General features: G+C 34.3%; 5 protein-coding genes across 5 annotated transcripts; 2 read left to right on the plus strand and 3 right to left on the minus strand.

Moving 5' to 3' along the window:
* The first annotated feature begins 832 nt into the window (after positions 1-832).
* Positions 833-2,633, plus strand: LOC18590016 (feruloyl CoA ortho-hydroxylase F6H1-3). The gene is made up of 2 exons (XM_018127968.2): positions 833-1,499; positions 1,964-2,633. The coding sequence occupies exons 1-2, from the start codon at positions 1,003-1,005 to the stop codon at positions 2,535-2,537; spliced, it is 1,071 nt and encodes a 356-aa protein (XP_017983457.1). The 5' UTR covers positions 833-1,002; the 3' UTR covers positions 2,538-2,633.
* Positions 2,634-3,486: 853 nt separating this feature from the next.
* LOC18590017 (transferases/nucleotidyltransferase) lies at positions 3,487-9,884 on the minus strand. The gene is made up of 13 exons (XM_007015276.3): positions 9,629-9,884; positions 9,413-9,508; positions 9,198-9,275; positions 6,344-6,424; positions 6,050-6,269; positions 5,864-5,922; positions 5,289-5,338; positions 5,096-5,183; positions 4,749-5,009; positions 4,554-4,643; positions 4,297-4,401; positions 3,998-4,114; positions 3,487-3,884 (listed from the first exon to the last, which is right to left on the minus strand). The coding sequence occupies exons 1-13, from the start codon at positions 9,692-9,694 to the stop codon at positions 3,813-3,815; spliced, it is 1,383 nt and encodes a 460-aa protein (XP_007015338.2). The 5' UTR covers positions 9,695-9,884; the 3' UTR covers positions 3,487-3,812.
* A 1,154-nt stretch (positions 9,885-11,038) lies between these two features.
* Positions 11,039-12,752, minus strand: LOC18590018 (Galactose oxidase/kelch repeat superfamily protein). The gene has a single exon (XM_007015277.3). It carries the CDS (start codon positions 12,386-12,388, stop codon positions 11,150-11,152), a length of 1,239 nt encoding a protein of 412 aa, XP_007015339.3. The 5' UTR covers positions 12,389-12,752; the 3' UTR covers positions 11,039-11,149.
* A 7,976-nt stretch (positions 12,753-20,728) lies between these two features.
* CYCB1;4 (Cyclin B1;4) lies at positions 20,729-23,747 on the plus strand. Its single transcript, XM_007015278.3, has 8 exons — positions 20,729-21,003; positions 21,754-21,851; positions 21,954-22,196; positions 22,292-22,417; positions 22,504-22,752; positions 22,839-23,000; positions 23,089-23,270; positions 23,367-23,747. Exons 1-8 carry the CDS (start codon positions 20,964-20,966, stop codon positions 23,515-23,517), a joined length of 1,251 nt encoding a protein of 416 aa, XP_007015340.3. The 5' UTR covers positions 20,729-20,963; the 3' UTR covers positions 23,518-23,747.
* Positions 23,748-23,918: 171 nt separating this feature from the next.
* Positions 23,919-25,825, minus strand: LOC18590020 (molybdopterin biosynthesis MoaE family protein). Its single transcript, XM_007015279.3, has 2 exons — positions 25,677-25,825; positions 23,919-24,683 (listed from the first exon to the last, which is right to left on the minus strand). The coding sequence occupies exon 2, from the start codon at positions 24,636-24,638 to the stop codon at positions 24,066-24,068; it is 573 nt and encodes a 190-aa protein (XP_007015341.3). The 5' UTR covers positions 24,639-24,683; positions 25,677-25,825; the 3' UTR covers positions 23,919-24,065.
* Between the last annotated feature and the right edge of the window lie 1,325 nt (positions 25,826-27,150).

Consider the following 27,150-nt stretch of genomic DNA (forward strand, 5'->3'; position numbering starts at 1 on the left):
AAAATAAAATTTAATTTTTTATTTAATTTATATGATATAATTATTTTTATTTTTATTTTTATGCATCTACGTCGATGTATTAAGAAGACTTGTTTCAACTTTACATATATTTATCTTATTCTCTATATTTACATTAAATTTTAAAATTTGTTATTCTTTCAACATTTAATTTTTTAATGTTTTATGTTAATAATATTGTTAGGTGATTGAAGAGGATATAAGTTAGTTTAAATTAATGACTCGGTGCTAAAAAAATAATCATTACGTAAATGAATGACTTAATTTACAAATAAAAAAAAAACACAAGATATTTTTACCGTGGACATGGCTTACGGCTACCGTGGCTGAGGCTGGAAGGCAGATGTCGAAGGTTTTCTCATCCAGCAGAAGCAATTCTATATCACGAAAACGAAAATCTTGAGAAAAAAACAAAGAAAGAAAGGATTGATCCTAAAGCTTCATTTGCTGGACTTGACGGAAGATCTGTAGAGGTACGGTAGGCTTGTCGGCACAATGTTAAAGCTTTTATATTTGATCTAATTTTAATGTAAAAATAATGTTTTCTTCGTAAAGCTATTATTACACGAGGTTTAGATTTACAAGTTACAGGTTTTAATTTAAATCAATGATTAATATTTATAATTAAATATCTAATGATCTTAATTTACTGGCTGACACAGTGTATTGCATATTCTTGATGTAGGATAAATTTCAGTGTAATCTCACCTACTCATTCTTGGATACAAAGCATAATAAGCAATTACCACGACGGCTGGACCAAGTTTTGTCCAATCCCACCTATTCCTTCTAACTTTTCTTTTTCTTTGTTTTTTTTTTTTTTTTGACTTTTCCTTTTGATTTTTGTGTATTGACGAGTATCTTCCTAGACTTTTTCTCTTAAAATTTTACAGCATAATTGTATACGAAGAGTGACATAGTCAGACACAACCCTTTTTTGAACTGTCTCCCTCTTTCTGAAGTGCAACTCTTACGTCTCCAACAATGCCCCCAAGAAACCCAGACTCAGATAAGATCTTTGATTTTGTCGTAAACAAAGGTAATGGAATAAAGGGTCTAGTTGATACAGGCATTGAAAGCGTTCCTGAGCTATATATCCTACCTATTGAAGAAAGATTGGAAGCAAGCAAAGTAGTTCCAGAAGAGCCCATTCCGGTCATCGATGTTTCCGATTGGGGTGATCCACAGGTTACAGAATCAATCTGCCAAGCTGCCAGCAAGTGGGGTTTCTTTCAGATAATTAACCATGGAGTGCCCTTGGCAGTTCTTTATGCCGTAAGGGAAGCAGCTCATGGGTTCTTTGGGTTACCAAATGAAGAGAGAAACAAGTACTGGATAGGGAATTCACCGACTGATACAGTAACTTTGAAAACAAGCTTTGTTCCTCAGGCAGAGGGTGCTCTAGAGTGGAAAGATTATCTCACCTTTCGTTATGTTGCAGGGGATCAGGACCCATCTGCCCTGTGGCCTCCTGTATGCAAGTAATTATTCAAGCCTTCTCCAATTTATCTTATATTATTTATACCAATTCAAATATAATTAAAAGTTCATAATTACAAGACTGTAAGGTTCTACAAATGTAAGCTTAAGTCCAGCCTCTCTGATGGTTATGGCTAAGTTAGATACTCCAGGAATTTTCAGCACTAGTTTAAAGCCATTGCTAATTTTCTGTGGATCTGTTTTTATATTTTTTTCCCTCATTTGGGGTAATTAATCATCTTCTAAAGTAGGTTTGGAAGATGTTATTTCTTAGGAGGTTCTTAAGAGATTTTGCTAAATTAAAATGGTGCTTGAGTGGATTGGATCTACTCTTATCATTGTGCGACGGTAGAGACCTTACCGACTACTTAATCTGATGCAGATATGCACTTTGCTGAGATGAGCCTGATTCTTACATAAGTCCACCAATTAGAATTTGCTGAGACTTTTGTGTGCTTCTTTTTAGGGATCAAGTGGTGGAATACATGAAGAGGGCTGAACCTGTCATTAGGAAGCTGCTGGAGGTGCTATTGAAGGGACTCAAGGTGAAAGAGATTGACAAAGCTAGAGAATATACCTTAATGGCCTCACCAATAGTTAACTTGAATTACTATCCACGTTGCCCAAACCCTGACCTCACAGCAGGAGTACGTCCTCACTCTGATATATCAACAATCACTGTCCTCCTCCAAGATGACAATGGTGGCCTTTATGTACGAGCAACTGATGATGATGGCTGGATTCATGTTCCACCAGTTGATGGGGCTCTTGTAATCAACATCGGAGACATTCTGCAGATAATGAGCAATGACAGATACAAAAGCATTGAACACCGAGTGGTTGCCAACGGAAGCAAGAACAGAGTTTCGGTCCCTATATTTGTGAATCCAGGACCTGATGCTGTTTTTGGTCCTCTGCCAGAAGTGCTAGAAAGTGGAGAGCGACCACTATATAAGGAAGTTCTCTTCTCTGATTACTTCAAATATTTTTTCAGTAAGAAACATGAAGGGAAGAAAACAATGGACTTTGCCAAGATATGATGGTCCCTCTCTTGTGCTTTACCCTTTCCTCTGCTTCCTTTGCCGCCAAAAATTGATAATGAAAATAAACATGCCATAACGGTTTCGATTTGATCTGCTTTGACTCTACTGATATAATGCCTTGACCTGCTGTGCTTGATTGTTCATTCAAATACATTTTCATCTGGTAGATTGGGGGCCAGGGTGACACGGTCTTTCGACAGGGTACTCTGCTGCAGATGAAATTTTATTATGCTTTTTCTTTTTGTTGCTTTTTAAAAAAGGTTTACCCTTCCTACTGGTGTCAAAACTTTCTCCGAGCTCCGTCGAATATGTTTGGGGTATCATATGTTGGTAGAACTGTTACTCTAATTTGATCTCAGCATTAGAGGAGGAAATATTGGCCATTAGGGTTGAGAGCTGCTCCCTTTTGTCAGTAGTTCCTTACCTCATCACTGCTCCAGAAAATTGTAGCCCAAGCCAATACGCATTAGCTAATGTCTAATCCTTTATGGGTGTACAAAGTCAGATTCATCATACAGATAAAAATGCGGGCATCCTAACAGGGTCCTTCAAACTCTAAAGCAAGTAGTAACAGCAGGTTGCAACGTTTTGGTTAGCCTGTAGGTTTTGTTTTCCTAGTACATAGGAGCAGAATAACCCTCAAAGAAACGCAAGTCCTAGGCCTATTAACTCCAAGCCATTCCTCTTGCACCAAGTGAGCCACTGGAAAGGGAGACTCGAACCAAAATTTAGATACACTAAAGAGATTTTCGCTGCAATATAGCACTTTCACCATTCAAAATGAGAGCAGACACTGATTTTAGCTTTAGGCTAAAGAACCACCATGTGGTTACTGATATTTTGTTGTCTGGTTGTAACTCATAGCTTAAATCTCAACCATGAATCAAAGCCAGCAGGCTAGAGCTACTGTGATGGTTAATAAGAAAACTGTGTACCCCAAACGGCATTGAATGAGAATACGATTAGGGCTTTCCTTTTCTTAATACTTGTAAAATTTGAACAAATAAGCCAAAATTGGGCTAGACTATATATCCCCCTTTAGTCGATCAAAAATACATAGGGTTGAGCTCATCACGTACAAGTAACACAACTATTCAGAAGAAAATCAAACGGAAGCAGGAAATCACTCATTGGGTTCTGCCTTCCATTCACTTGCCAATAATCACGTTTTCCTAGCAGCAGCAGTTCCCAAATAGTATGTCTGAAAAGCAAGGCAAAACTGAGATGGGTCGAGATTGGCATTTTTCTTCCAATTTGGGGATATAGCCTCACTCATTTCTCTTTTCTAGCCAAAGATTCTCCCTTATACTCACTTCCGGCAGTAACTACAAAACCTGCTCCAACCTAAAAGAAGCACAATGCAATAATTACTACAAACATTCGTATGATAACATAATAAGACCAATTGCATCTTTGTGTGTATGTAAAGTTTGTGCAAAAGAATGTCTGATAATTACTTGGCAATCTTTCAATACAACACGTTCTTGAAGCTGTACATTGCTGCAAATCACGGAACCTTGTATTATGCAGCCATCGCCAATGGTAACATGATTCATTACAACCGAATTGACAACCTGCATATGCATGTAAAGAAATTTTGAGTCATAAGGCAAACGATTATCTAATAAGCTTGAAGCTTTCCTTTTATTTATAACTTCACAAATGACAAAATCATAGGGGACAAGCTTTATTGACAGCATCAAATTTACTTTCTGCTTTATCTGCTTGCCTATTGTGATTAGATAACTCATCATACCTTCACATGGGAACCTATCCGGCAGTGACGGCCAATTACAGATCGTTTTACTTGGCATTTGTCACCCATTTCTGAACCTTCTCCCAGCATACAGTGTGGTCCCACCTAAAATCATAGAAAAATATGGCCTTCATTTTAGGAGTATAAGGCATAGATCTGAAACCCCACATTGTTATTATTTTTCATAATAGTTGGCAGTTATTATCCGAACTGATTTTAAATAATGGTAAAAGTTTGTGCTGGTGAAGTATGCTTACAGTAGTTTTTGTTCCAAGCTTCGTTGAAGGACCTACAATATTATTATGATCTGAGATGGAGCTTAGCAGATGATCTGCCTCACCAGTGACCTGAGTTATGAGAGATAGAAATAAGTACAACTGAATGACATAAAAAGTGGATTAAAATGAGTAAAGTGTCGAATAAGAGAAACATAAATGAGAAATAGAACTCACATCTCGATTGATGTCCATGAATGCTTGGATGGAATTTAAGCGCGCACAATAACTGCTGCTGCTTGCAATATAAGCACAGCATTTATGGGTTTTCCGAATAGGGGCAGAACCATCATGACTCACGGAGCAGAGATCATGAAAGCTAGGGGTAGATGCATTAGCGAGGATTTGAGAGACCATTACTTGATTGTTCTGGGAACTAACCTTCTCATTACCATTTTCTTCTGCTCGTGGAATTCTATTTAATAAGGCCTCTGATTTCTGATACGTATAAAAGAATCAGGAATGAAATTAGATACCCAGACAAAATGTGGTCTTTGACCATCCTGATATGTAGTGATACTAACCAGCTGGCTCCGGACAAGATAAGGAAGTACATCTTGTTTCAAGCTTTGCAATGTATCCTTTCGGTCTAAAACTTCTTGCAGGACAGACCTGAGTGGAAATATAATGAGGAATTATACAAATAACAAAGCACACTGAATTCAGCTGATTCCAGAGCAAGTAGGGAGTGGGGGGAACTATGTGGAGAGAACCAACCTCTTGAATGCATACATATGAGCATCCATCAGATCAGATCGAATTTCCATCTATAAAAGATAAAATGGAAAATGAGGTTAACAACATAAATATCTCACAAGTATAAGCCATTTGGTGGATGATCAAAACGCAAAAGAAAAGAATTTCTTGAACAGACAATATACTTCCTCATTTGACTAAGGAAAATAAATGCATATGCACGTGTAGAGTGCGAGGGAGGATGCATAGACAAGTACATAGAGAATAATATCATAAGACAATAGAATAACATGATAAGCTACATTATAAAACACACATTTTATCAGAACTTCAATGCTTCTCAAAAGCACTAGAGTCAAATGGTAGCTTTTAAATTATTGGGCAAAAAGAATATTAGTAGCTTTTAAATTGGCAGATGGGGAGGTAAATGATGGTCTAATCAGTAGAATACGTTTTGATTAAATGAAAAACAGAGCCTCTACACTTGTGTGAGGGAGCACACAATGATATCATCAATCAATTTCACAAGATAGGGCAGTAGTTGTCATTTGCTGAAGAGTTGTAAACAAGGTAAATGAATTGATGGCAAGCAATACCTCGCCTACTGCTCGGAGAATGCGCTTCTGAAGTCGAGTATCTTTCTCAATTTCGGCTCCTATAAAGCATTAAATGATTCAATGTAAGGATCCAGTCCAAGTACCACACTACAAAGCATTAAATGATTCTATGTAAGGATTCAGTCCAAGTACCACACTAAATAGAACAGAATGTCGAAATCTAACCTGTTGCTATATGTAATAAAAACTGTTTGCCAGGGTCCAGTCCAATGATGTTATATCTTCCTGGTTTCTTGGTTTTGTCTTTTCCACCAGAGGATCCCGACTCTGAAGGTCCACTAATAGGAACAGAGCAAAGCATTGCAGTTACTACTGCATCATGTCGCCTATGGTTGGCCGCAACTGCACCAGGAGGAACATCAGAAACAAGATCACCACTCACAACCTGCAGGATAATGAAGTGAGCCGTAAAGAAACTACTTCGTTTGGGAACTCAAACACTATTAAACAAAATCTAACCAAAATGTCATTTGCAGTGAGGTGGTGTGAGATTGCCCTAATTGCCCCAGCTGATCCAATATCCTCAGGGACTGCAGCAATCTGCAACGTTAGGAAAGAGAAAACCAATTAGTTATTAAACTGGGAAAACAAGAACATCTCACAGCAAACACATGTAATTCATAATCACAACAATCACATGCAATCTTACAACCTTAAAAAGCATATTCCTGAAAGAGAAAAAAAAAAAAAGGAAAAGCCTGCATGGTTATCTTAGATATATGAATTTTGGAAGTGGGGAAAGAAAAGAGGAAAAAATTACACTAATTGACTCATCTTAAAAGCAAAATGAAAAATGCATATAATAAAGGAATCCTGTATGTACAAACGAATGGCCAGAGTTCTGTAGAGCAGCACCTATTTTTGTTAACATCATCAATTATGTTCTTGGAAAGCCAATATAGGACAAATGTCAACAGATTCTATACTGTAGAAAATGTATAACCCTGATTAGGCTTCAGATTAATGATAACAACAGATTCTTATATGGAGAAATATTGTTTGCAAAAAGGAGAAGAGAAAATAGATGGAACAAAATTGGAAAAGAGAAAGTGATAAGAAAAACTTATATCAAAAGCAATTGTTTCAAAACCATACTCAAAAAATATTAATGCATTCAAAAGTCTACTTTTTGACCAAAGATATCTCTTGATCAAAAGAAATCATAACAGGACAGGTAAATTTGTGAAGGTCTAAATCGTGGTCCCCAAGTTACTAAAAAAATGAACCTTCACCTGGTTTTTTAGAGAACTAAATAGCATAAAACTACCAAGTAAAGAGGAAAGACATGAAACCCATGAGATTCTCTCAGAATCCAGACTTTGCCAAGATGAGAAAAACCTTAATTTAAGAAATTGTAGTTTGCTCCTATATATAAAACACTCTAAACTGTTCAAACTATAATGCCATAACAGGAAAACTTCTGCTTCCATGCCTGCATCAATTAGTTCCAAATTCTGATAATTTAGAACATTAGCAGAACCATTAATCATCAAATATTGTGTAATGAGATAAGATGGTGCTATCCTTTCGTTTGACTCCAATCTCCTCTTTCCTGCTCCATGCAGATCAGGTTTTGAGGGCGAAGTCAGCTTTCTCATCCAACAGGCAAGCAGGTTCCATCGTTAGAAGGCTGCCTTTAAGTGATAGGGGGAGGAGGTGGTGGGGGGGGGGGGGGGCACTTTTCCTATTATCATATTGGCTTATATATTGAGAAAGCCTTGTTTCATTTCTTCTTAATAATAACAGATTTACAATCCTGCAAAGCCCCACCCATCATTAAGGCAACATTCAGCCTAGCTAAGGCAAGATCTGCAAATTCTCAGGTCCAGAGAAGCAACAAGAAAATACTGTGTGGAGTTTGGCACATGTAAGAATGAGCATAAGTTAAGATTCCCACCAAAGATTGCAGCCAACCACACCCCACACAGAAGGGGGAAATGATCTTGTCAATATCACAATCATTATTGAAATCGTGTCATGGTCCATTACAAGTCAATGCACAAGATCTGACAAAAGGGAGTTATCTCATATTTTTTCGTTGCATTTGATATTTCTGTCATCTAAGCTACAAAACTTGCTCCATATAACTTCCTAAGCTTGATCTACCTGTTATGAGATTTATAAAATATCTGTCATCTAAGCTACAAAACTTGCTCCATGTACTTACTTTACAAAGACTATTTAGTACCTCACAAATCGTATAGGCAATAATTCCGGATCTAACGAAACTAACAACCAAAACAAACCCATAGAGTGTAATCCTATTTCTGAACTTTATTCTACAAACACCAAGTCACCTAAAAGTTCATTTATTCCTCTCTCTGAATGACAAAAAATTTTACTCATAAGCCACCATGATACCAACCTCAACATCCAAAACATTTAAAACTTTTTCCAAGTCTTGCACAAATAGAGACACAAGGAGAGAATATTATTTCGTGAGAAGGAAGAGCCCCCTGTAACATGGATGTATGTCTCTCTGATAAAATCTTCATAAGAAGGAAGAGCCTTTTCTAATTTGGCACCTTCATGAGAAGATTTTGTTTTCATGATTTTATATGATTAACTTATCCATTTTGTCTAAGCAGACAAAACAGCTTCACTAGTTCATTTGTTTGGTGCTGTGAAGTTGTGCAACCTTCTCAGTGAGGTATGCGGCCAATAATGTTACAGAAGAAGCATATGGCAGGCTTCTAGGAATTTCCTAAACTAGAATTCCCATGCTGAATATTCTTGTTTGATTCCGAAAAGGGTTTAAGGTCTCAAATTTGTTCTTAGTCTCTAAGTTTGACGAGAATTTAGTGAAAATGAGTTAAGAACTCTACATAGGTGAAGGTGCTTATGAGCTCAAGAAACTCCAGTTCAAAAGACAAGAACTAATGAAACATGGAATAATATACACCACAGCTCATTCCATAAACTTCAATTACACCCATGTTTGGTCCTGTCTAGCAAAGCCACAGAATACTCTTAATAAAGTTGTCCATCAATTTTTTGAGATGCTAATCAGCTTGTGGATATTGTGCATCATCAACGACCTTGAAATACCTTAATAAGTGACCTAGTTGCAAGAAAATACCCACCCACCCTTATTTTTTTTCTTCTCAAAATCAAATTTCACGAGGCTAAATTTGTTCCAATCAAGTACTAACATTCCCAAAACACACACAAGTAACTCAATTCTAATACATATCCTTCATTAAGCAATAAAGTGGCAAAGTTCCAAGAAAAACAATCATAAAGTGAAATCGTATGTAAATTCATTCAATTTGTAGCTTATTAAGAACATTTTTTTTAAAGGAGGGGTAAATACCTCAACATGTAGACGATCAACGAAAGTCCCAGATATCCAACCACCAACAAGAAGCGCTGCATCTTTCCCTTCAACCACCTATTTGCCACCCCAAACATTCAAACCAAATCAAAACCCTAACAACTAAAAATAATAACAACATCCACTTAAACTATCACACTTTATTAATAAAGAAGAAGAAGAAAAAAGGGAATTAAGGATTTTTTTTTTCTTACAACAATGAGATCTTTAAGGTTACTTTGTTCCAATTGGTGCAAAACGTAGTAAAGAACAGGGCGGTTGGCTACCGGAAGCAGCGGTTTAGGCACTTCCTGCAAGCATTACAACAACACAAAAATAAGAAAAAGCAAAGACTAATACAACTATGAAATGGGTATTTTTGAATGGCAAAAATTAAAATGAAAAAAAAAAGATAAAGTGGGAGGGAAGACCTTAGAGACAAGGGGGGTTAGATTCTTTGAAGTGCCACCAGCTAAAACCACTACTTGGAAATCCATCTCCAAAGAAAGAGTGGGAAGGAAAGAAAAGAAGAAAAAAAAAAAAGTTATGTGAAGGGGTTTGGCGTGGGGTTTTGGTGAATCTAGGAATGAATAAACTTCAAATAAAGAACTTCGTTTTCAGAGAGGGATTTTAATTCTTCAGCAGCAAAAACAGTCCTAGGAGTTTCAGGCACTTCAGCACCGTTTTATTGACATTCTCCCACGCTGTCAAAAGCGTATTTGGCTCAAATAGTTGCGCGTGAGGGTGCTCTCTTTCCATGCTGGTACAGGGTTCGATTCCTTGCATCTACCGTTTCTTTCAATTTTCTTTTTATTTAAAAAATTTTCTTCTTTATTGAAAAAGAATGTGTCATGGTCCACATTTTTAATTCAATAAAATATTCATTTTCAAAAACATATCTGATAGATGAAAAAAGCCCTTTTATTTATAAAAAGTGTACCTTAGCTCAAATTTGGGGCTTTCATCGGACCAAGATCAGGGAAGATGAAGATATGGATTTTCTCTAATCCTAAAGTCACGAATTCACATTTTTTATTCAAAAATGTATACTTAATAGGTGAAAAAAATCTTTATTTATAAACTTAAAATTTACTTTATCTCTACTGATTTAAGATTCATAACATATACACCTACCAATATTTCAATTCATAAGTCTATATTTTTAAGCTAAAAAATTTATCTATTAAATATAAAAAAATCTTTATTTATAAGGCTCATATGTGACGTTGCATTGACTCTTTCAATCATAAAAGAGAAAGACTCACCTCCATCTAGATCTATATCGATCTCAATATCACTCATGGAGAGCCCACCTTGTGAAAAATTAAATAATCTCTCATACCAACTTTTATAGACCCACATGTTCAATCTAAAAGATATATCTATTAAATAAAAAAAATATTTAATTATAAATTCAAGACAACCCTTATATTTTATCCACTAACACATATGCTTTGATAATTTTGTAAACAAATTAAAGAAAGCATGCCATTTTCATTAATTTGTTTATATGAACTTAAACACATAGCACTTATATTGGAAATTAAAATAAAAGCTTTTTCCTCCAAAAAAAATGTAAATAAAGATAATTGCTCCTATTCTATCTTTGAAAATGACAAGATTAGTCTGTTTTTGGTCAATGTTAAACTCATGCAGATAACAAGAATCTAAACGATTTAAAATAAACAATATATCAAATTGCATAAATAAATAAAAGGCACCTGAATCTGTCACCCAAAAAAAAATATTTTATCCTACATTTGCTTGAAAATTTTCAATCCAATCAAGAATCAAGAATCAAGAATATAAATAATCAATATTTTATGTGCCAATATGGGTGCTTTTTACTTCTTCTCCATGTTACACACGATCATTTTGTCTGCTTCTCATGCTACACAACACAAACCACCAAAAGGCTATCGAATGGCACAAGTTAGCAGCAATTGTGCCAATTAGCACTCCACACTCACACAGGCGGCGCGTCGTATAACCTCCGGTAGATCCGCCGCTCGACTCCACTCGCCACCGACGCTATCATACACCAAAACAAGCCCTTCTTTTAGTCCTCTTTGGCTCCTTCCGCTTCTTCTCAACAAGTCATCTATGCATCCGACAACTTGTACCAAAATCACTTTATCCTCAACCCCAACGCAACAGAATCTTACCGTTCCGTCTAGTCTTATTTGAGTTGGCATTGGCGGACTTTTCATTCTACACCACTCTCCAAACCCTTCGCCGCCACCGCTGCCGTCATATTTTCTCCGCGCGTCGAACCGCCAAAAAGAGAGTTCCACCGCGTGGCTTGCTAGAACATATATGTATCCGGCTACGGCGCACGCTGCCACAACACAGCCGCCTCCTGGTACCGCCCTGCTCCGCAACCATACACGCGCCTCCACATCATACAAATCCATTGAACTTGCATACACGTGGGCTTCCACCCCACCACCTCCGTTTCCACACGCGCCACCGATCTTCAACCCACCAATCACGTAAAAGATGCCATCCACTGCTGCACCTATGCACCCATAACGCCGTCTCTGCGAGTGAGCCACCACGCGCCACGTGTCAGTTTCTGGGTCGTATTCCTCCACGGCTGAGGTTGCTTTAGAACCACCGCCACCAGCTACGTAAATTTTATTGAAAACGACGGCGGAGGCGAACTTTTTGCGAGGGAAAAGTACTGGGGATTTAGCAATAACGTGCTGAGTCCAAGCGTTGTATCTAAGCATGGAATTTCTACCAATGATGTAAACTCTTGGTCCTATAGAAACAAGCCTCGGGATGCCGTGATGTGAAGGAGTGTTCATTGGAAGACATAAAGACAGTTTCCAAGTAGGGCCGTGGTCAGGTGATGAAAAAGAGAGGGTGGCAGCAAAGACACCGGAGTCAGTGGCGGAGAAGGCGAAGACGGAAGGGTAGAGGAGGTGGAGCTGACGGCGGAGGAGAAGGAAGGAAGGGGAGAGGAGGAGGTAGAACCAGCGGCGGCAGACTAAAGAAAGGGAAGGGAGGGAAGAGGAAGGAACCCTGGAAAGACATTCTAAAAGCAGGTCATCAGGTAGGGAAGAGAGAGTGAGAGAAACAGCGGGGTGAAGGTGTCGGGGTGTTATTATCAAAGATTTGTGATTTGGGTTGGGGAAACAGGATTTCATTAGCCACGAGAAGTGGCGAGAGTTGCAGCTCTCTGACATGGAAAATAGATGAGAGAGAAACCAATGAGTTGATCGAACGAAGGATTTTGTAAGAGAGTCAGCAGCCCAAATGAGTTGTTGGTATTTCTTGATTGGAAAATGGGAAATGATGGTGTTTTACTGATAAAGCAAGCGTGCAGACACAAGGGAAAGGAAAATGCCAAACAAATGGTTTCGCAGGGGTAGTCCAATCACCATGAAACAGAAGGAACAAAGGAACGGATTTTATTTGGTTTAATGGGTAAATGATATGTACAAAAGTTCAAATTCAAAACTAAAAGAGGATCTTGGACCTGAGTCCCTTTACAGGGATTTTCATGTTATAACTAGGATTTAGTTGAGAAAGGTTTCAAATTCATGACTAACAGAAATATGTACAAAGTTTAAAATATAGTAATAATTCGACTAAGAACACATAAAATCATTACTTTTAAATTTTGTATCATAAATACTTACATATGTTATGTTTTTGACTCGTATAAATCATGTCAAAAACTAAAAATAATATCTAAGCATAATAAAATCTCTTAGATCTATATAATTGAAGTCATGATAAAAAGAAATTACACATGTTAAATTACTATATATTGAGTTTATAAATATAATAAAAACTCTCTCTATCTATTATTAATTAATTTTATGTTAAATATTTATTCTAAAAATTTAACATGATATTCAAGCAATTGTTATCCACATTTATTGACCCCTTTGTTGATTTTTTTTTTGTTTGATTCACGGTACGTGATAAGTTTATTATCTTTATACGTAAGAAAAAATGTGAAATGATAATAAAAAAAATCTCACGTATGTTAAATTAAGTGTATTAAAATATACAAATAAAGCAATGATCTTTTAACATATTATCAATTAATTTTAAATTAAATATATATCTTCAAAATTTAACATATATAGGCATAAACTTCATCGGTATCAAACATTTGCGAAAAAATTATAGTCAAAGTTAAATAGTTGAAAGTAATTGCAGCCAAGGCCCACAAATTTGAAAGCATAAAATTTAGTTGTATGAGTATGACCCTACAAATCCATATTCCTGATGTCACCCCGAAACTATTTTCATTAAGGGAATCATTTTGTTCCTCCAATAATGTAATGATCTTCCTAACATCAGGAAAGTTATGTCTAAAATAATTAAATTATTTTAAAGTGACATTGTGTCACTATCGTTGCATAATTTTCACCTAATCACAAGATTCATTGAATTGTACACGTTAGACCATAATTTTAGGACAAATGTTAACTAAAAATTAATTTCACCTAGCTGTATTTTGTCCGCTTCATAAAATTGGGTTATATTGCATATTATTTCAATAAAAATTTATTACAATGAGATATTATATTGTTGTAGTTGCCTATGATATAATTATGAATAAGTAAGAACTAAAAATTAATTTTTGTGTAGAATAAAATATATGATTTTACTTTCACATAGAATAATTCTATTTGAATATGTAATCACATCTCACATTTTAATCAAATATACTTATTAATCTATGGTTGTATAAGAAGTTTAAACATATTACTTATTGTATTTTAAACATATTTCTTGAAAGTTACATATTACCCATTGTCATTATGAAAATGTATAAAAAATTTATTTGTTTGACACCTTTTTTTTTGTTTTTCATTTAATTTTAATGGGGTTAATACAAAAAAAATTTACAAAAATTTTACTATCTCATATATATAAACCTAATCTTTTAAGAATTGGTTGATCATTTGACCCTACTATACATGTAGCCGCACCCCAAAATACAGACACAGTATACTTTGGCCTAAATAACTATCATATCTAAGCTATTCTCATAAAAAAAAAGCTTGGTCCTATTGTATCACGTGTCGAAATTTAAGTCCAATCTCATGTAGTTTTAAACCTTGAAAAATATAGTTTAAGTAAGTTTTAAAATCCACAAAATAGCGAAAACAAAAGAAAAAGATAGAGCTTTTGAGAAATAGAATGCTTTGTATTTCTCTGGATATGTTACAAATGAGGAGAATGGGTCTATTATAGGCTGATGGCCCCTTTTGTTAAATAAGATTAGGTTATAAGATAGGATAAGATAAGAGATTTAATTTAAAAAGATAATATTCAAATTAAATCTAAATTCTAATATAATCTAGTAAATCTACATCTAAACTTATATATACATTAGCAATCCAAAAGTTTAAATCATATTATATTACGTGGGCTGGACTTGTTGTCTAGCTTATCTGGGCTACATAGCTTGCTTAAGTTGTTGTTTGTTTTGGTTGCTTGGCCTCCCTAAGCTGCCTATTCTGCTTGGATTACTAATTGTTGGGCTAATTTGCCTACATGGATTAGTTTGAACTCTTGGGTTGTGACATTCTCCCTCACTAAATCTAGCAACACCCTCGTTGCTGAGAGATGCACTGTTACATCGTTGTTGTCCTCTCGCATGTCTTTGCCTCGAACGACCTCATTATGTGCACTTTGGGCTCTGCACATTTCTTTGGAATGTGTTGTCTCCTTGGGCATTTGTTGTGGACCAATTCTCCTTTGCCTCTACCCCTTGGTTTCACGAGTGCTTGGTTGGTCTAAACAATTTTGTGCCCAGGTCTTGGGTTTCTTGGCCTTTGTTTATGGTAGTCTTGTCGTCACTAATCTTGGTCTCTCTCAGACCATATGACATTCCACTGTCGTTTGTTGCTCCCCTAAATGCAACACAACACTACCCAATTTCAATGCGCTCATTGGCTACCCTGGTCGCGAATGATGACACTCTCTGCCACTACACTAGTCTTTCTCATTTTCCTTGTGTAACACTAAACTCCTTTAGTGTGACTGCTCATTGGGTCCCTTTACAGACTGGTTGTCACTCTCGTTGCCTAAATCCTCCTCATCCATCATGATGACCATGAGCTTTTTACACATGGGTAGTCCTTCATCAAGTGCAGTTTCTCACACAAGAAACATTTGAAGGGCTTCATTTTTTGTCTTTGAACAATTGCCTTAGTCCGATAGCGTGGCAATTTTTCATCGATCTCTTCCTCCAACCAATTGTCTTTCTCTTCCTCATCATTACCTTTTTATTTGGGCTTAGAGAAAAAAGATTTATTGTCAAATTTGTGCAAATCCACCAATGATTTCACCACGGTTATAACCTCCATGACGTTCTGCACATTTCTCCTTTAGAGTTTCAACTTTGCCCATGGTTTGAGCCCATTTATAAAAGAAAAGAGTACCTCCCTTTGACCAAGATCGTTAATTTGTAACAATAATTCAAAAAATTGCTTTTCATATTCTCTTACCTCACCTTGTTGGATAAGCCTCTTGAGTTTGTCACACATTTTATCATTTGTGTATTTATGGTAAAATTGTTTTTGAACTCCCATTGGAACTCCACCCAAGTGCTGATTGTCTCTCCTCAAGCTTCTCATTGCACCTATGTCTCCACCATAGCAACGCAATGTTCACCAAATACATGGTTGCGGAATTAATCCATATAGCATCTTTCGTGATGCCCATGGTTTTGAAGTATTGCTCCACGCTCCATTGGAAATTGTCCACCTTCTTGGCTTCTCTCTTACCTTGGAATTTTTTAGGCTTGGATACCTTTAAACAAGTCTCTCATTAAGTGGCTAACACACCACTTCATGCGATTACCTCTATTACGGTGAGCTTGTCCCTAAGTGCCGTAATGACTCAACTAGAGCCTCTAATGCCGCATCTCAATAGTCTAACATCTCCACCGTCTCGTGCAACTCCTCACGAAGCTCGTCATCATTGCACTCTAACTTATCCATGTTAGCCTCAAACTTCTCGAGTCTGTCCCTTGTCTTTTCCACAGCCACCTCCATTTTAGCTACTCGGCTTTCGATAGTGGGCATCATGTCCCTCGACTTAACTCGTTTAGCTACACTTTTGGTCTCCTGAACCTCTTAGACTAGTGCAGATTGATCCTTTATCGATGCCATTTCCCTATTCCTCAAATCTTTTCTCTAATACCAATTGTCACATATCGAAACTTAAGCCCAATCTTGTACGACCTTAAACTCTGAAAATAGAGCTTAAGTAAGCCTTAAAATCCTCAAAATAACAAAAGAAAAAGAAAAGAAGAAGAAAGAAAGCTTTTGAGAAATAGAATGCTTTGTATTTCTCTATAATGTGTTACAAATGAAGAGAATGGGCCTATTTATAGGCTGATAGCCCCTTTAGTTAAATAAGATTAGGTTACAAGATAAAGATAAAATAAGATAAGATAAAAGATTTAATTTGAAGAGATCATATTCTAATTAAATCCAAATCTTAATTTAATATAGTAAATCTACATCTAAATCCAGATATATATTAATAAATCTAAGAGTTCAAATCATATTACACTATGTGGGCTGGGCTTGTTGTTTGGTCCATCTAGGTTGCCCAACTTGCTTGAGTTGCTGTTTGTTGAGCTGCTTGGCCTCCATAGGCTGCCTATTCTACTTGGCTGCTAATTGTTGGACTAATTGGTTTGCATGGACTAGTCTGAACTCTTAGGTCGTGACATAGTGTGTGAGGCTAAGTGGAGAACAAAGAAGATTTTATTTTTCCACATAGAGAGTAAGAAAGAGAAGGTTATTCAATAATTGACTTTCTTTGAGAATAGATCTGTTGATTTCTATAAAGATGTAATTTTATTATATTGTTACATCGTTTGTTGTGAATATCAAACTTTGGATACAAAACTTAAGATACTGAACGTTGTAAGTTCACTTTTTTTTCTTGTATATTGGATTTGATTCGATTTTCTTCATAGTTGTTTTTTCTTTGCATTAATGCTTGTGATATCTATTGATTTATTAGCTCATTTGGTTTATTGGTTTGGATTTATTATCTTGTGATTATTGTTGACTTGAGTTGTATTGTCTGTTTTATCGTGAATATTGTGGTATCGTGTTTGTTTAACTGGATATTCCAAGTTCTTTTTGTTGCTCGAATTATTAAAATGACATAATATTTAAAAAAACTCATAAATTATTTAAAAAAATTCAAATAAGTTTTTATACCTTTATTGCATTCAATCAAGCTTTTATATTTTTATTTTAATTAAATAATTATCATATTTTTAATTTAAATCAAATAAGCTCTTATGATTAATGATTGACTTAATCAAAATATTATTTGTTATTCTATGTTGCTTAGTGTTGACGTTGTATGCTAACATATTAGAATTGATGATAATGTAGTATGTTAATATATCATAATTGATGATGACCTGATATATTAATTTAATACATTAATATGATTATATGACATTTTTCACCATTTACATCAACGTCACGTTAGTGCTATATGGATATAAAATGACAAATTATAAACTAAAGACAATTAGTTAATCATTAATAATAAGAGCTTATTTGATCTAAAATAAAATTACAGAGATGTGATTGAATACAATAAAAGAATGAGAATTTATTTAAATTTTTTTTTAAATAGTGTAGAAGCTTATTGAGCATTATGCCTGCTAAAATTTAACCCATCATAAATTGAAAGTAAACAAAATTAAAAATGAGTCTCCTAGCAAAACATAGTGTATGTTATTGGAAATTATACATATTGGCAAAAGTAATCCACAATGATTCAATTTTCTCACTCAACTTGTCAACAAAATGATCTACATGTTCCTGTATCACAACCATTTCTTTTCTTCTTCTTTTTAGTAGGATCCAAAGCTGTAATTTGAAGTGAAAAATTTAACTAAAATCAAAAAAGAAAAAATCAAAATAATTGTAAAAAAAAAAAAAAGAAAAAAAACACACAATAAAGAAGCAAGGAGTAGATAAAATTTCATGTTGAAAATGGTGATCCCTTCAAAATAAAATGCAAATAAAATGTTTTACCTACAAAACAAAATGAGAAGTACATTACAATGACAAGCGCAACCTTTCAGCCTTTCTCACATAAACCAATGTATAGCTTGAAAAAAAGAAAATAAAAAAGTCATTAACAAAAAATAATGGAAAAGAAATTTGTTGAAGCTTTTTTTTTCTTTTATCTCTTTTGATTCTTGATCAAATCTGATGAAGCTTAAATATTAAGAAGATGAAAATTCAAAAAGAATTTAACATTATATTAATGTCATTCATTTTGGGGTTTAATTCTCAACTTAATGTTAACATTTATTACAGGTGAGTTATATATATATATTCTTTTATTCTCTTTCCTTAAGGCCCTCTTTAGTTCAAAAAAAAAAACAGAAAGAAAAATAATTAATTGAAAAAAATGACAGAAAAGAATATAAATTTCCTTATCTTCTTTGGATGGATCAAGAAAAATATGAAGAAAACTATAAACTTTTTATTAAATATTGAGTTTATATTTGATGCACTATCATTATATTAATCCTATATACAATTAATGAGAGAGATTGTCACCTTTTTAATGAATAAGGCTTAAAATTTTAAATCGTTAAATGCAATTAAATATATATATATATATAATTTATAATATACTTATGTTTTAAGTTTTACAGCATGTTTTTGATTGAGGGAATGGAATGGTCATTCCTCTTCTATCCTTAATCTTTCTTTAATACTTTATTTGGTTGGTAGGAATGACCATTCCTTGGAGATGAGGGAATAGCCAATACTAAAAGCCCTTGGTATTAGCTATTCTTAGAGATAAGGAATAGAGTAAAAAAATTAATAGATAAAAATGTCTTTCATTAATTTTAAGAACTATCATACATTATAAAATACAATTTATTCATTTTTAAAAATTTCTTTCCCTCTCTACCCAAATGCCTCTCTCCTTTTCTCACTAAATTAAAATGAATTTAAAATTAAAAAAAAAAGAAAAATTAAAATGAATTTAAAATAAAAAGGTTTAAGTTTTACTTATGAATTATAAAAAGTTAATATTTTAAACTTAAAAATTAAATTAAAATTTTAATTATAAATTTTGTCTATTTTAATATTTTAAAAATAAAGAATAAAATAAAATAATAAAATAAATATTTTAATTATAAATTATTACTATTTTAAATGAAATATAAATTATTAATTTTTGTAAATTAAGATAAATAATCATGTTAATATTTAAATAATAATAACTTATTAATATTTTTAATAAATTATTAAAATAATTAACTATTATAATAACAAATATTTTTGTCATTTACAACTTTTTTTTAATTATTCTTAAAATTATTCCTACCAACTAAATATTAAAATAATTTATAATAACAATTCTCGTTTTATTTTATTATTATGAATTAAATTATATAATAATTATTCATCTCTTATTATATTCTTACAAAATGATTATTTTAATTTTATTTTATTTTATTTTTCTGTGAACCAAACACAATTTTAATTCTTCGTAGACGAGGTCACCATACCATAACGGCTAGGGTGAGTCCTACAAAACTGGATGCCCAGCCCTAGACAAAGCCACGAGGGTTGCATCACATCCTTTCTTGATAGACTCGAAGCTTTTCATAGTATGGTGGGATTCAAAATTTTCTCTCAAAACAAAAACCATCGATTTAGGTCAAGTTTTTTATTCTTCTATCAAAAACCTAAAATAAGAGCTAAAAGAAGATATAAAAAATATAAAAAAATTTACATTTATTTGTATTTAAGAATTTTTAAATTTATTAATTAATGACACAATAACCTCTTTGAAACTAAATAATGTATAGTATCAAATATATCAATATAAAACCAGTAAATCAGATACAAAATCTTAAACATATTATGGAATAATAAAGTGAAAGGAAAAAATGACATTAAATTGTACACTTTTTAAATTTTGAGCATTCTGTCTTTTATAATTAATTTAAATAATACCTTTTAAAAATAATTGTAATAAAAAAATTCCGAGCCACCTAAAATATGAAATAAGAATACGACTTTTCCCTCTTTTCCTCGTGTTCTGTTTTTTGGGCCTGTGCATTGAACATTTAGTAAGCCTCTCTCTTCAAATAAAAAAACAAAAGAAGCCTGTGAATCCAATATAATGATCAATCTTTTTTTTTACCAAATTGATTTTAACAATTACTAACTGTCAAAAATAACATATAAATAATTACTGCTAGGTAAGTTGTAACTTTTAGCAACGGACATATCTTTTCTTTTCGACTCCAATCGGCCCGACGGTCATGTCAACAAAACTTGGCCCAACCCAACCCATCAACCCACGTACCCGAGTGCCAGAACACCTACAACGGCTACAAAATTCCAAAACAAAGGGTTTCTGTAACCGTTAGATTCCCATCAATCAAACGGCCGAAATTCGATTTCAGAAATATGACCGTTGGAGAGAAGCGTGCCTTCCTTTTTCACATCGCTTCAAAAGGGAACCCCACTGCTTGAAAAAAATAATTAACTCAATTCTTATTAACAAAGAAAAATCCATTCAGAAACACAAAATAACAAAACAAAGGGAAAAGAGTAGAGACCAAGAATTTTTTGCAGTGAGGAAAAGAGTTATAGGGTGGCGACTAGTAACCCAGAAGGGGAGACGCGTGGAAGCCGTCTCCAAGTGTTCCTTTCATCATTGTTGGCCAGCATTGGTGGAGTTTTAGGCCAGGTTGTAGAACAAGAAGAAGAACCAGTGATGGCGTCTAGACTTATTGCTCCTCAGCGGGAAAATAATGGTTGGTTTTGTTTATTCTGGCCCTTGATTCTTTCTGGGGTTTGCTATATGTGTTCATTTCTTTTGAATTTTGAGATTTTTGCATTGATCTTGGGATTCTTGGAGGGGTCTCCTTATTGTTTGATGTTATTATATTTGGCTTCTGGGATATTTTCTTTTCTGTTGAATCAGCTTCAGGATTTGGACTAGTTCTTTCGTTAGTAATCTTTTTTTTTTTAACGGTCTTTTTCTTTGGACTAGTTCGATTTGCTGACTTCCTTTTAATAAATTTATAATTGTTTGATTAGTTTCTTTGAAGCTCTATTTGGTTCATGGAAATTTTGAAGGAAAAGAAAATAACAAAGGTAGAGAAAATAAAGGAAAGAAATCTTGTTCGGTGAAGTATGGAAAATAGGAAGGAAAATATTTTGTGTATATATTTCCTATCTAAAACATCAGAAAAATTAAATACTACAAACGTTAAAAATAAACATAAAATCCGCAGTCAGTTTTCTCGGGAAAATTATTGCTTGTTCATTGCTTTGATTAGCTATATATTCTTGACTTTTTGTTGGGTTTTCTTTTTTCGTTGTGGTGGAGACTACAATTTATCTTTTCTATATGCTGAGTTGTTTCCACTATCAATATTAATATGTAATGAGCTTTGCAATTTTCCTCCCTTTGATACTTTCATTAGTCTTTGGATCAATAGTGATGTCTTTGCAGCTATGCTTTCCGGAAAATCTGACTTTCTTGTACTGTAATTTTCCAGGAGAAGTGAAGCAGAAAACTGTGATAGCAGATGGAAGGAATCGAAGAGTTCTTCAAGACATTGGCAATTTTGTCAACGAACGAGCTGCACAGGGAAAGGTAGTCGCATAAAAATAAATGTTTCTTTTTCTTTTTCCTCATTCTGAGATAATACTGATACTTGAAAATCTTACCAAATCACTAACTTTGTTTTACTTGTAGAATCCAATTACTGAAGGAGTTGGTGCTGTTGCACAAGCTGTGAAAGGAGGTGGCCGTGCAGTGACGAAGGTGGTAGCAGCTCAAAGGAAGGTAGGTGACAAGGCTGACAAACCAAAACCTGAGACTGTGATCGTGATAAGCTCTGATGAAAAAACTGAGGAAAGCAGACCTGTTAGCAGAAGAGAAGGGTCTTCAAGGAAGGAAGTCAAAACCCTCACTGCAATCCTCTCTGCTCGAAGCAAGGTAATGCATAGATGATTACATGGACTTAAGAAGTGATTATGCTTTTGTTTTTCTTGTGTTGTTTACTGTTTGTGGATTGAATTGATTCACTTCAGGCTGCTTGTGGACTTACCAATAAGCATAATGATTCGATTGAGGACATTGATGGAGCTGATGTTGGTAATGAGTTGGCTGTTGCTGAATATGTGGATGATATCTACAAGTTCTACAAGCTCACAGAAGTAATAATCTTTCACTTTTAAGTTTTAGTATAAACTTTTTCTTTTCCTGTTTTTCATATGCTAATATCACAAGTCTTCTGATGCAGAACGACTGTCAAGTACATGACTATATGGATTTGCAGCCAGATATCAATGCAAAGATGAGATCCATTCTCGTGGACTGGTTGATTGAAGTCCATCGCAAATTCGATCTTATGCCAGAAACCCTATATCTTACCATGAATATTGTTGATCGAATCCTTTCTATGAAGGTTGTTCAAAGAAAGGAACTTCAGTTAGTAGGCATTAGTGCAATGCTCATAGCATGCAAGTATGAAGAGATTTGGGCACCAGAGGTACCCTTTGCATTTGTATAATTGGGTTTTGCTTCTGTTAATATTGCTATTTCTCTTACTTTGCCTTCTGGTTTTCAATTTTTCAGGTCAATGACTTTGTTTTCATATCAGACAATGCTTATGCTAGAGAGCAGGTCTTGGCCATGGAGAAAGCAATCTTGGATAAGTTAGAATGGTACTTAACAGTTCCTACACCATATGTCTTCCTCGTCCGATATATCAAAGCCTCCATTCCATCTGATGATAAGGTAGAATTTTATCTGACAGCTCCTTACATCCTTTTAGAATTTTGGATTACAGGTTAATTTGGTTGATTTTGGGTGGTAATGCATGCAGATGGAGGATTTGGTGTTTTTCCTTGCCGAGCTTGGTCTGATGCAATACCCAACTGTAGTTTTGTGCTGTCCTTCCATGCTAGCCGCTGCTGCAGTGTATGCTGCAAGATGCACCCTTGACAAGAGCCCTCTTTGGAGTGAAACTCTGAAGCACCACACCGGCTACTCTGAAGACCAGCTAAAGTAATCTTCTTCCTCTCCCATTTCCTTTCCTTGAATTTTCCAATTTCCAGCAATGTGATAACAAAATGGATCTGTTCTTTACTGCTGATGTAACAGGAGTTGGGCAAAATTGTTGGTTAAATTTCACGCCACAGCTGCAGAAAGTAAGCTCAAGGCAGTATATCGGAAATTCTCAAGTCCAGATCGCGGTGCCGTGGCTCTCCTTTCACCCGCGAAAAGCCTTTTGCCAAATCATCACGGAGAGTAGTTATACAGTTGACTTGTGTATCTCGACAATTAACTAGTGGCTGTTATATTTGAATGCTTTTGTGTTCCTTGATATCTGGATAGGGTGATCATGTTTCTGTTATGATCTATCTGGTGATTTGTACATTTTTCTCCTTTGACTTGTGGTGCTAACTAGGAATTTGGTATGGCCAAGTGTTATGTTTTTGTAAAGGTGGTGGTTGATGCTTAGTCGCATTTTGCTTTTTTTCCTCTTTCAGACTGCTGCTAATTTACTTGGTTTTTTGTTCCTTCTTATATTTACATAGAAAAATGAATTTTATTCCTTTCAGCGATCCTCATTTCATCTGCAACTGTGAAGTTTGTTCTTTGTCTCTCTGAAAACACAGCATCATCTCATTAACATCTCTGTCCCAAGAGTAGTAAGGGAAAACGGAGGACAATACTTGTTGAAACAATCTGTAAGATATGCAGTTTGTATTTTCCAATGTTTTTGACAAAATTGGAAAAAAAAAAGGGTGCACATAAAAATATGAAAGTGAACCGCAGGTCTCCACTGTCATAATTAGCTTAGCTGGTGCTAATATCTGCTGCATCGTCCACCCTGACCTTGGGTTTGCAACATCCCTTTTTATCATGTGCCTCAGTCTCAATCTTCCTTCTGCAGCAGCTGCCATCCTTGCCAAGTTCTAACCTCCGCTCCAAGAATTCTGTATTCTCCTTCCAAACCTCTCCATTAGAATAAACCTCCTTCTTCCATATCGGAACAGATGCCTTCAACTCATCGATCAAAAACTTACAAGCATCTAGGGCATCAGCACGATGGGTAGCTGACACTGCAATGAACACACTTGTTTCTCCGACTGGAACTGTGCCTAGACGGTGGGCAACTGCAATAGAATGGAGATCCCAGGATGATCTAGCTGAGGAACAGATGGACTTGAGGTTTCGAATTGCCATCGGTACATATGCTTCATATCTTAGCTCCACTACTGTTTTGCCTTCGAAAGTGTCACGCGTTGTGCCTGAAAATGTTGCTATGGCACCAGCCTGAGGGGCACTGACATAGTTTATATACTTGGCAAGGTCAATCTGTTTATTCTCATCTATGATTTCAACCAGAGTTTTTCCCTCGGAATTCATCTCTGTTCTGTGCAGAAACTAGGGAGTGCCAACAGTGGTTGCAGTCTAGACACCAAAACAATGTGACATGAAGCGCAATGAATTGTACCAAACTAATCTATAAAACAAGTATCTACCAAAACAAGCAGGAAGTCTAAACAATTAACAGACTTAGAACTGAACTAACATGACAATGCACCGGCTGAACTGAGAGTGAAATAAGTTTTGTCACATCAGTTTGCCAACAGTGCCATCATGTTGTATGTCATTTTGAATATGAGACAACTATTTCACTACTCATTTCCCAAAAGGTTTGCCGATAAGCGAGAAACCCTATTTATACCAGGGAAACATGAAAATTTTAACTTGACTGATTGTTCTCTGTCAATTTTAGCCTTTTCCTCTCCACCGTAGTTTCCAGAACAATCAATGAACTTTTGTCTCGTTGACTCTGGCAGGTTTATGGTATGGAGAGAGATTTTTTATATAGCTGGAATCAATGAATGACGGGTAAAAAGAATAATGATACTGATATAACAATAACAATAATCAGATAGACGTTGAATTCCAATTAGATCATGGCAAAAGGATATAAAAGGCTTAGTTGGAGAAGAGTATGTGGAAGTAGAGGGATTCTTCGAAAATTAAGACAAAAAATTCAACCAAATTTCCTTACTAATCAAACATATTCCAAGGATCAACACAGTTAATTCAATGCCAAAGCCTTAATCTAACAGTAACAAGAATTAAATCAAATCCCTGGAAACAGAATATTTAAACGTCAATAAGGGAAAAATGAATCAAACAGTGGGGCAATTTCTTATACTAACGTCTAAATTTGCCAGCAATTTCTCATATCAAATTCAGGTCTAACATAAATAAAAAATCAGGGGAGATTAACTAGAAGTAAATATTTCTAAAAAAAAAAAGGAAAAAGAAAAATCCCTGAGCAGGCAATTGAACATCTCAAACAACAGAAATTCAGTTCCAGCACAGAGGCAGATTAAAGAATATAAAAAATGAAAACGAAAGAAAAGCAAAGAGGGAAACATAATTTACCTTAAAAAGGGATGGGAATGAAGCAGGGGAAGATTGGTTTTCTGAGATGGGTAAGAAAGATAAGAGACAAAAGAACGGAGATAGAGTGCCGCAAGAAAACGACAGCCCCCGCCCCCGCGTAGGAAGGGAAAAGAAAAATTAAGGAACAAGCTAGGATGTCAACGGGTACCCGATGTACCCGGCCCGAATCTGTTTATATTTTTTTATTATTTAAATAATTAAACAAAACTGATGTGAATTCGAACTTAAATAAGTAAGGAAGATAGCTATCGTTTATAGCATCTTGATCAATAGTTTTTTTTATTTAATATTAATAAAAATATTAAAAATATAGTTAATTAAATTATTAATATGATGATATTAATATATATAAATAAATAAATTATTAAATTATTTAAGAGGAAGATTTTAATAATTTTTTAATTTAATCGAGTTTTAAATCGGGTTAAAGTAATTATAGGGTAGTAAAAATATAATAAGATTAGGGTTATGATAGTAATTTTAAAATTATTCGAGTAGTTAATAGGGTTATAGTAGTTATTTTTTTATAGAATTAAAGTTCAGATATCTCAAAATTATAAGATACCCGATCAGTTGACATCCTTATAACAAGCTTCTATAAAAGAAAAAAAGAAAAAAAAAGTTATAAATTATCCTACAAATTCAAAATCAACAAAAGGAGATCATATTAGATAAATCAACTTAAATTTTTCATTGGATTTTTATTATAAAGTTTATATTTAATACATTATCAGTTAAATTTATTGTGATACTTTGTCAATAAAAAAAGTTAATTTTTTTTAAAAAATTAAATAAACATTTTTAAATTTTAATTATTTTACTTTTTCTCTCTCTACAGTCAACTCTTTGTAGCTTTTGATTTTTATTTGTCACTTCAATTCCTAAACGTGGATTTTAAACTATTGGTTTCTATATAAGCCTGACATTGGGAATGAAGATAAATCTTTAGGCACACCGAAAATTTAAGATCCATGTGAGGAATGTATAGAAGCCGGTAATTTAAGATTCACATTTAGGAATCCAAGTGACAAATAGAAACTGAAATGTGCAAGGAGTTGAAATATTCCTAATATTAGGAAGCTAATAACATTGAAATATTCCTAACATTAGGAAGCCAATAATATTGAAATATTCCTAACTCAAAATTGTCTTGAATTTGAAGGATATGAATAATTAATTTGAAATGACTCAAATTCGAATAATCTATTAAAATCTAATTAAATTTGAATTTTAAAAAGTTAACAATCTTAATCACAAAAATTCAAACATAGTATCAATTGAACTCAAATATTATCTTTTATCCGATTCATACATACATACACACACACACACACATATATATATATATATATATATATATATGTATGTTTGATTAGAAACTTTATGTAAGTATCAACAATCTTTCACTTTATTGAAAATATTGATAATGGGTTAATATCTAACCATGAATTTA

Source organism: Theobroma cacao, chromosome 9 (genome assembly GCF_053813885.1).
Source record: "Theobroma cacao isolate CCN51 chromosome 9, ASM5381388v1, whole genome shotgun sequence".
Classification (NCBI taxonomy): domain Eukaryota; kingdom Viridiplantae; phylum Streptophyta; class Magnoliopsida; order Malvales; family Malvaceae; genus Theobroma; species Theobroma cacao.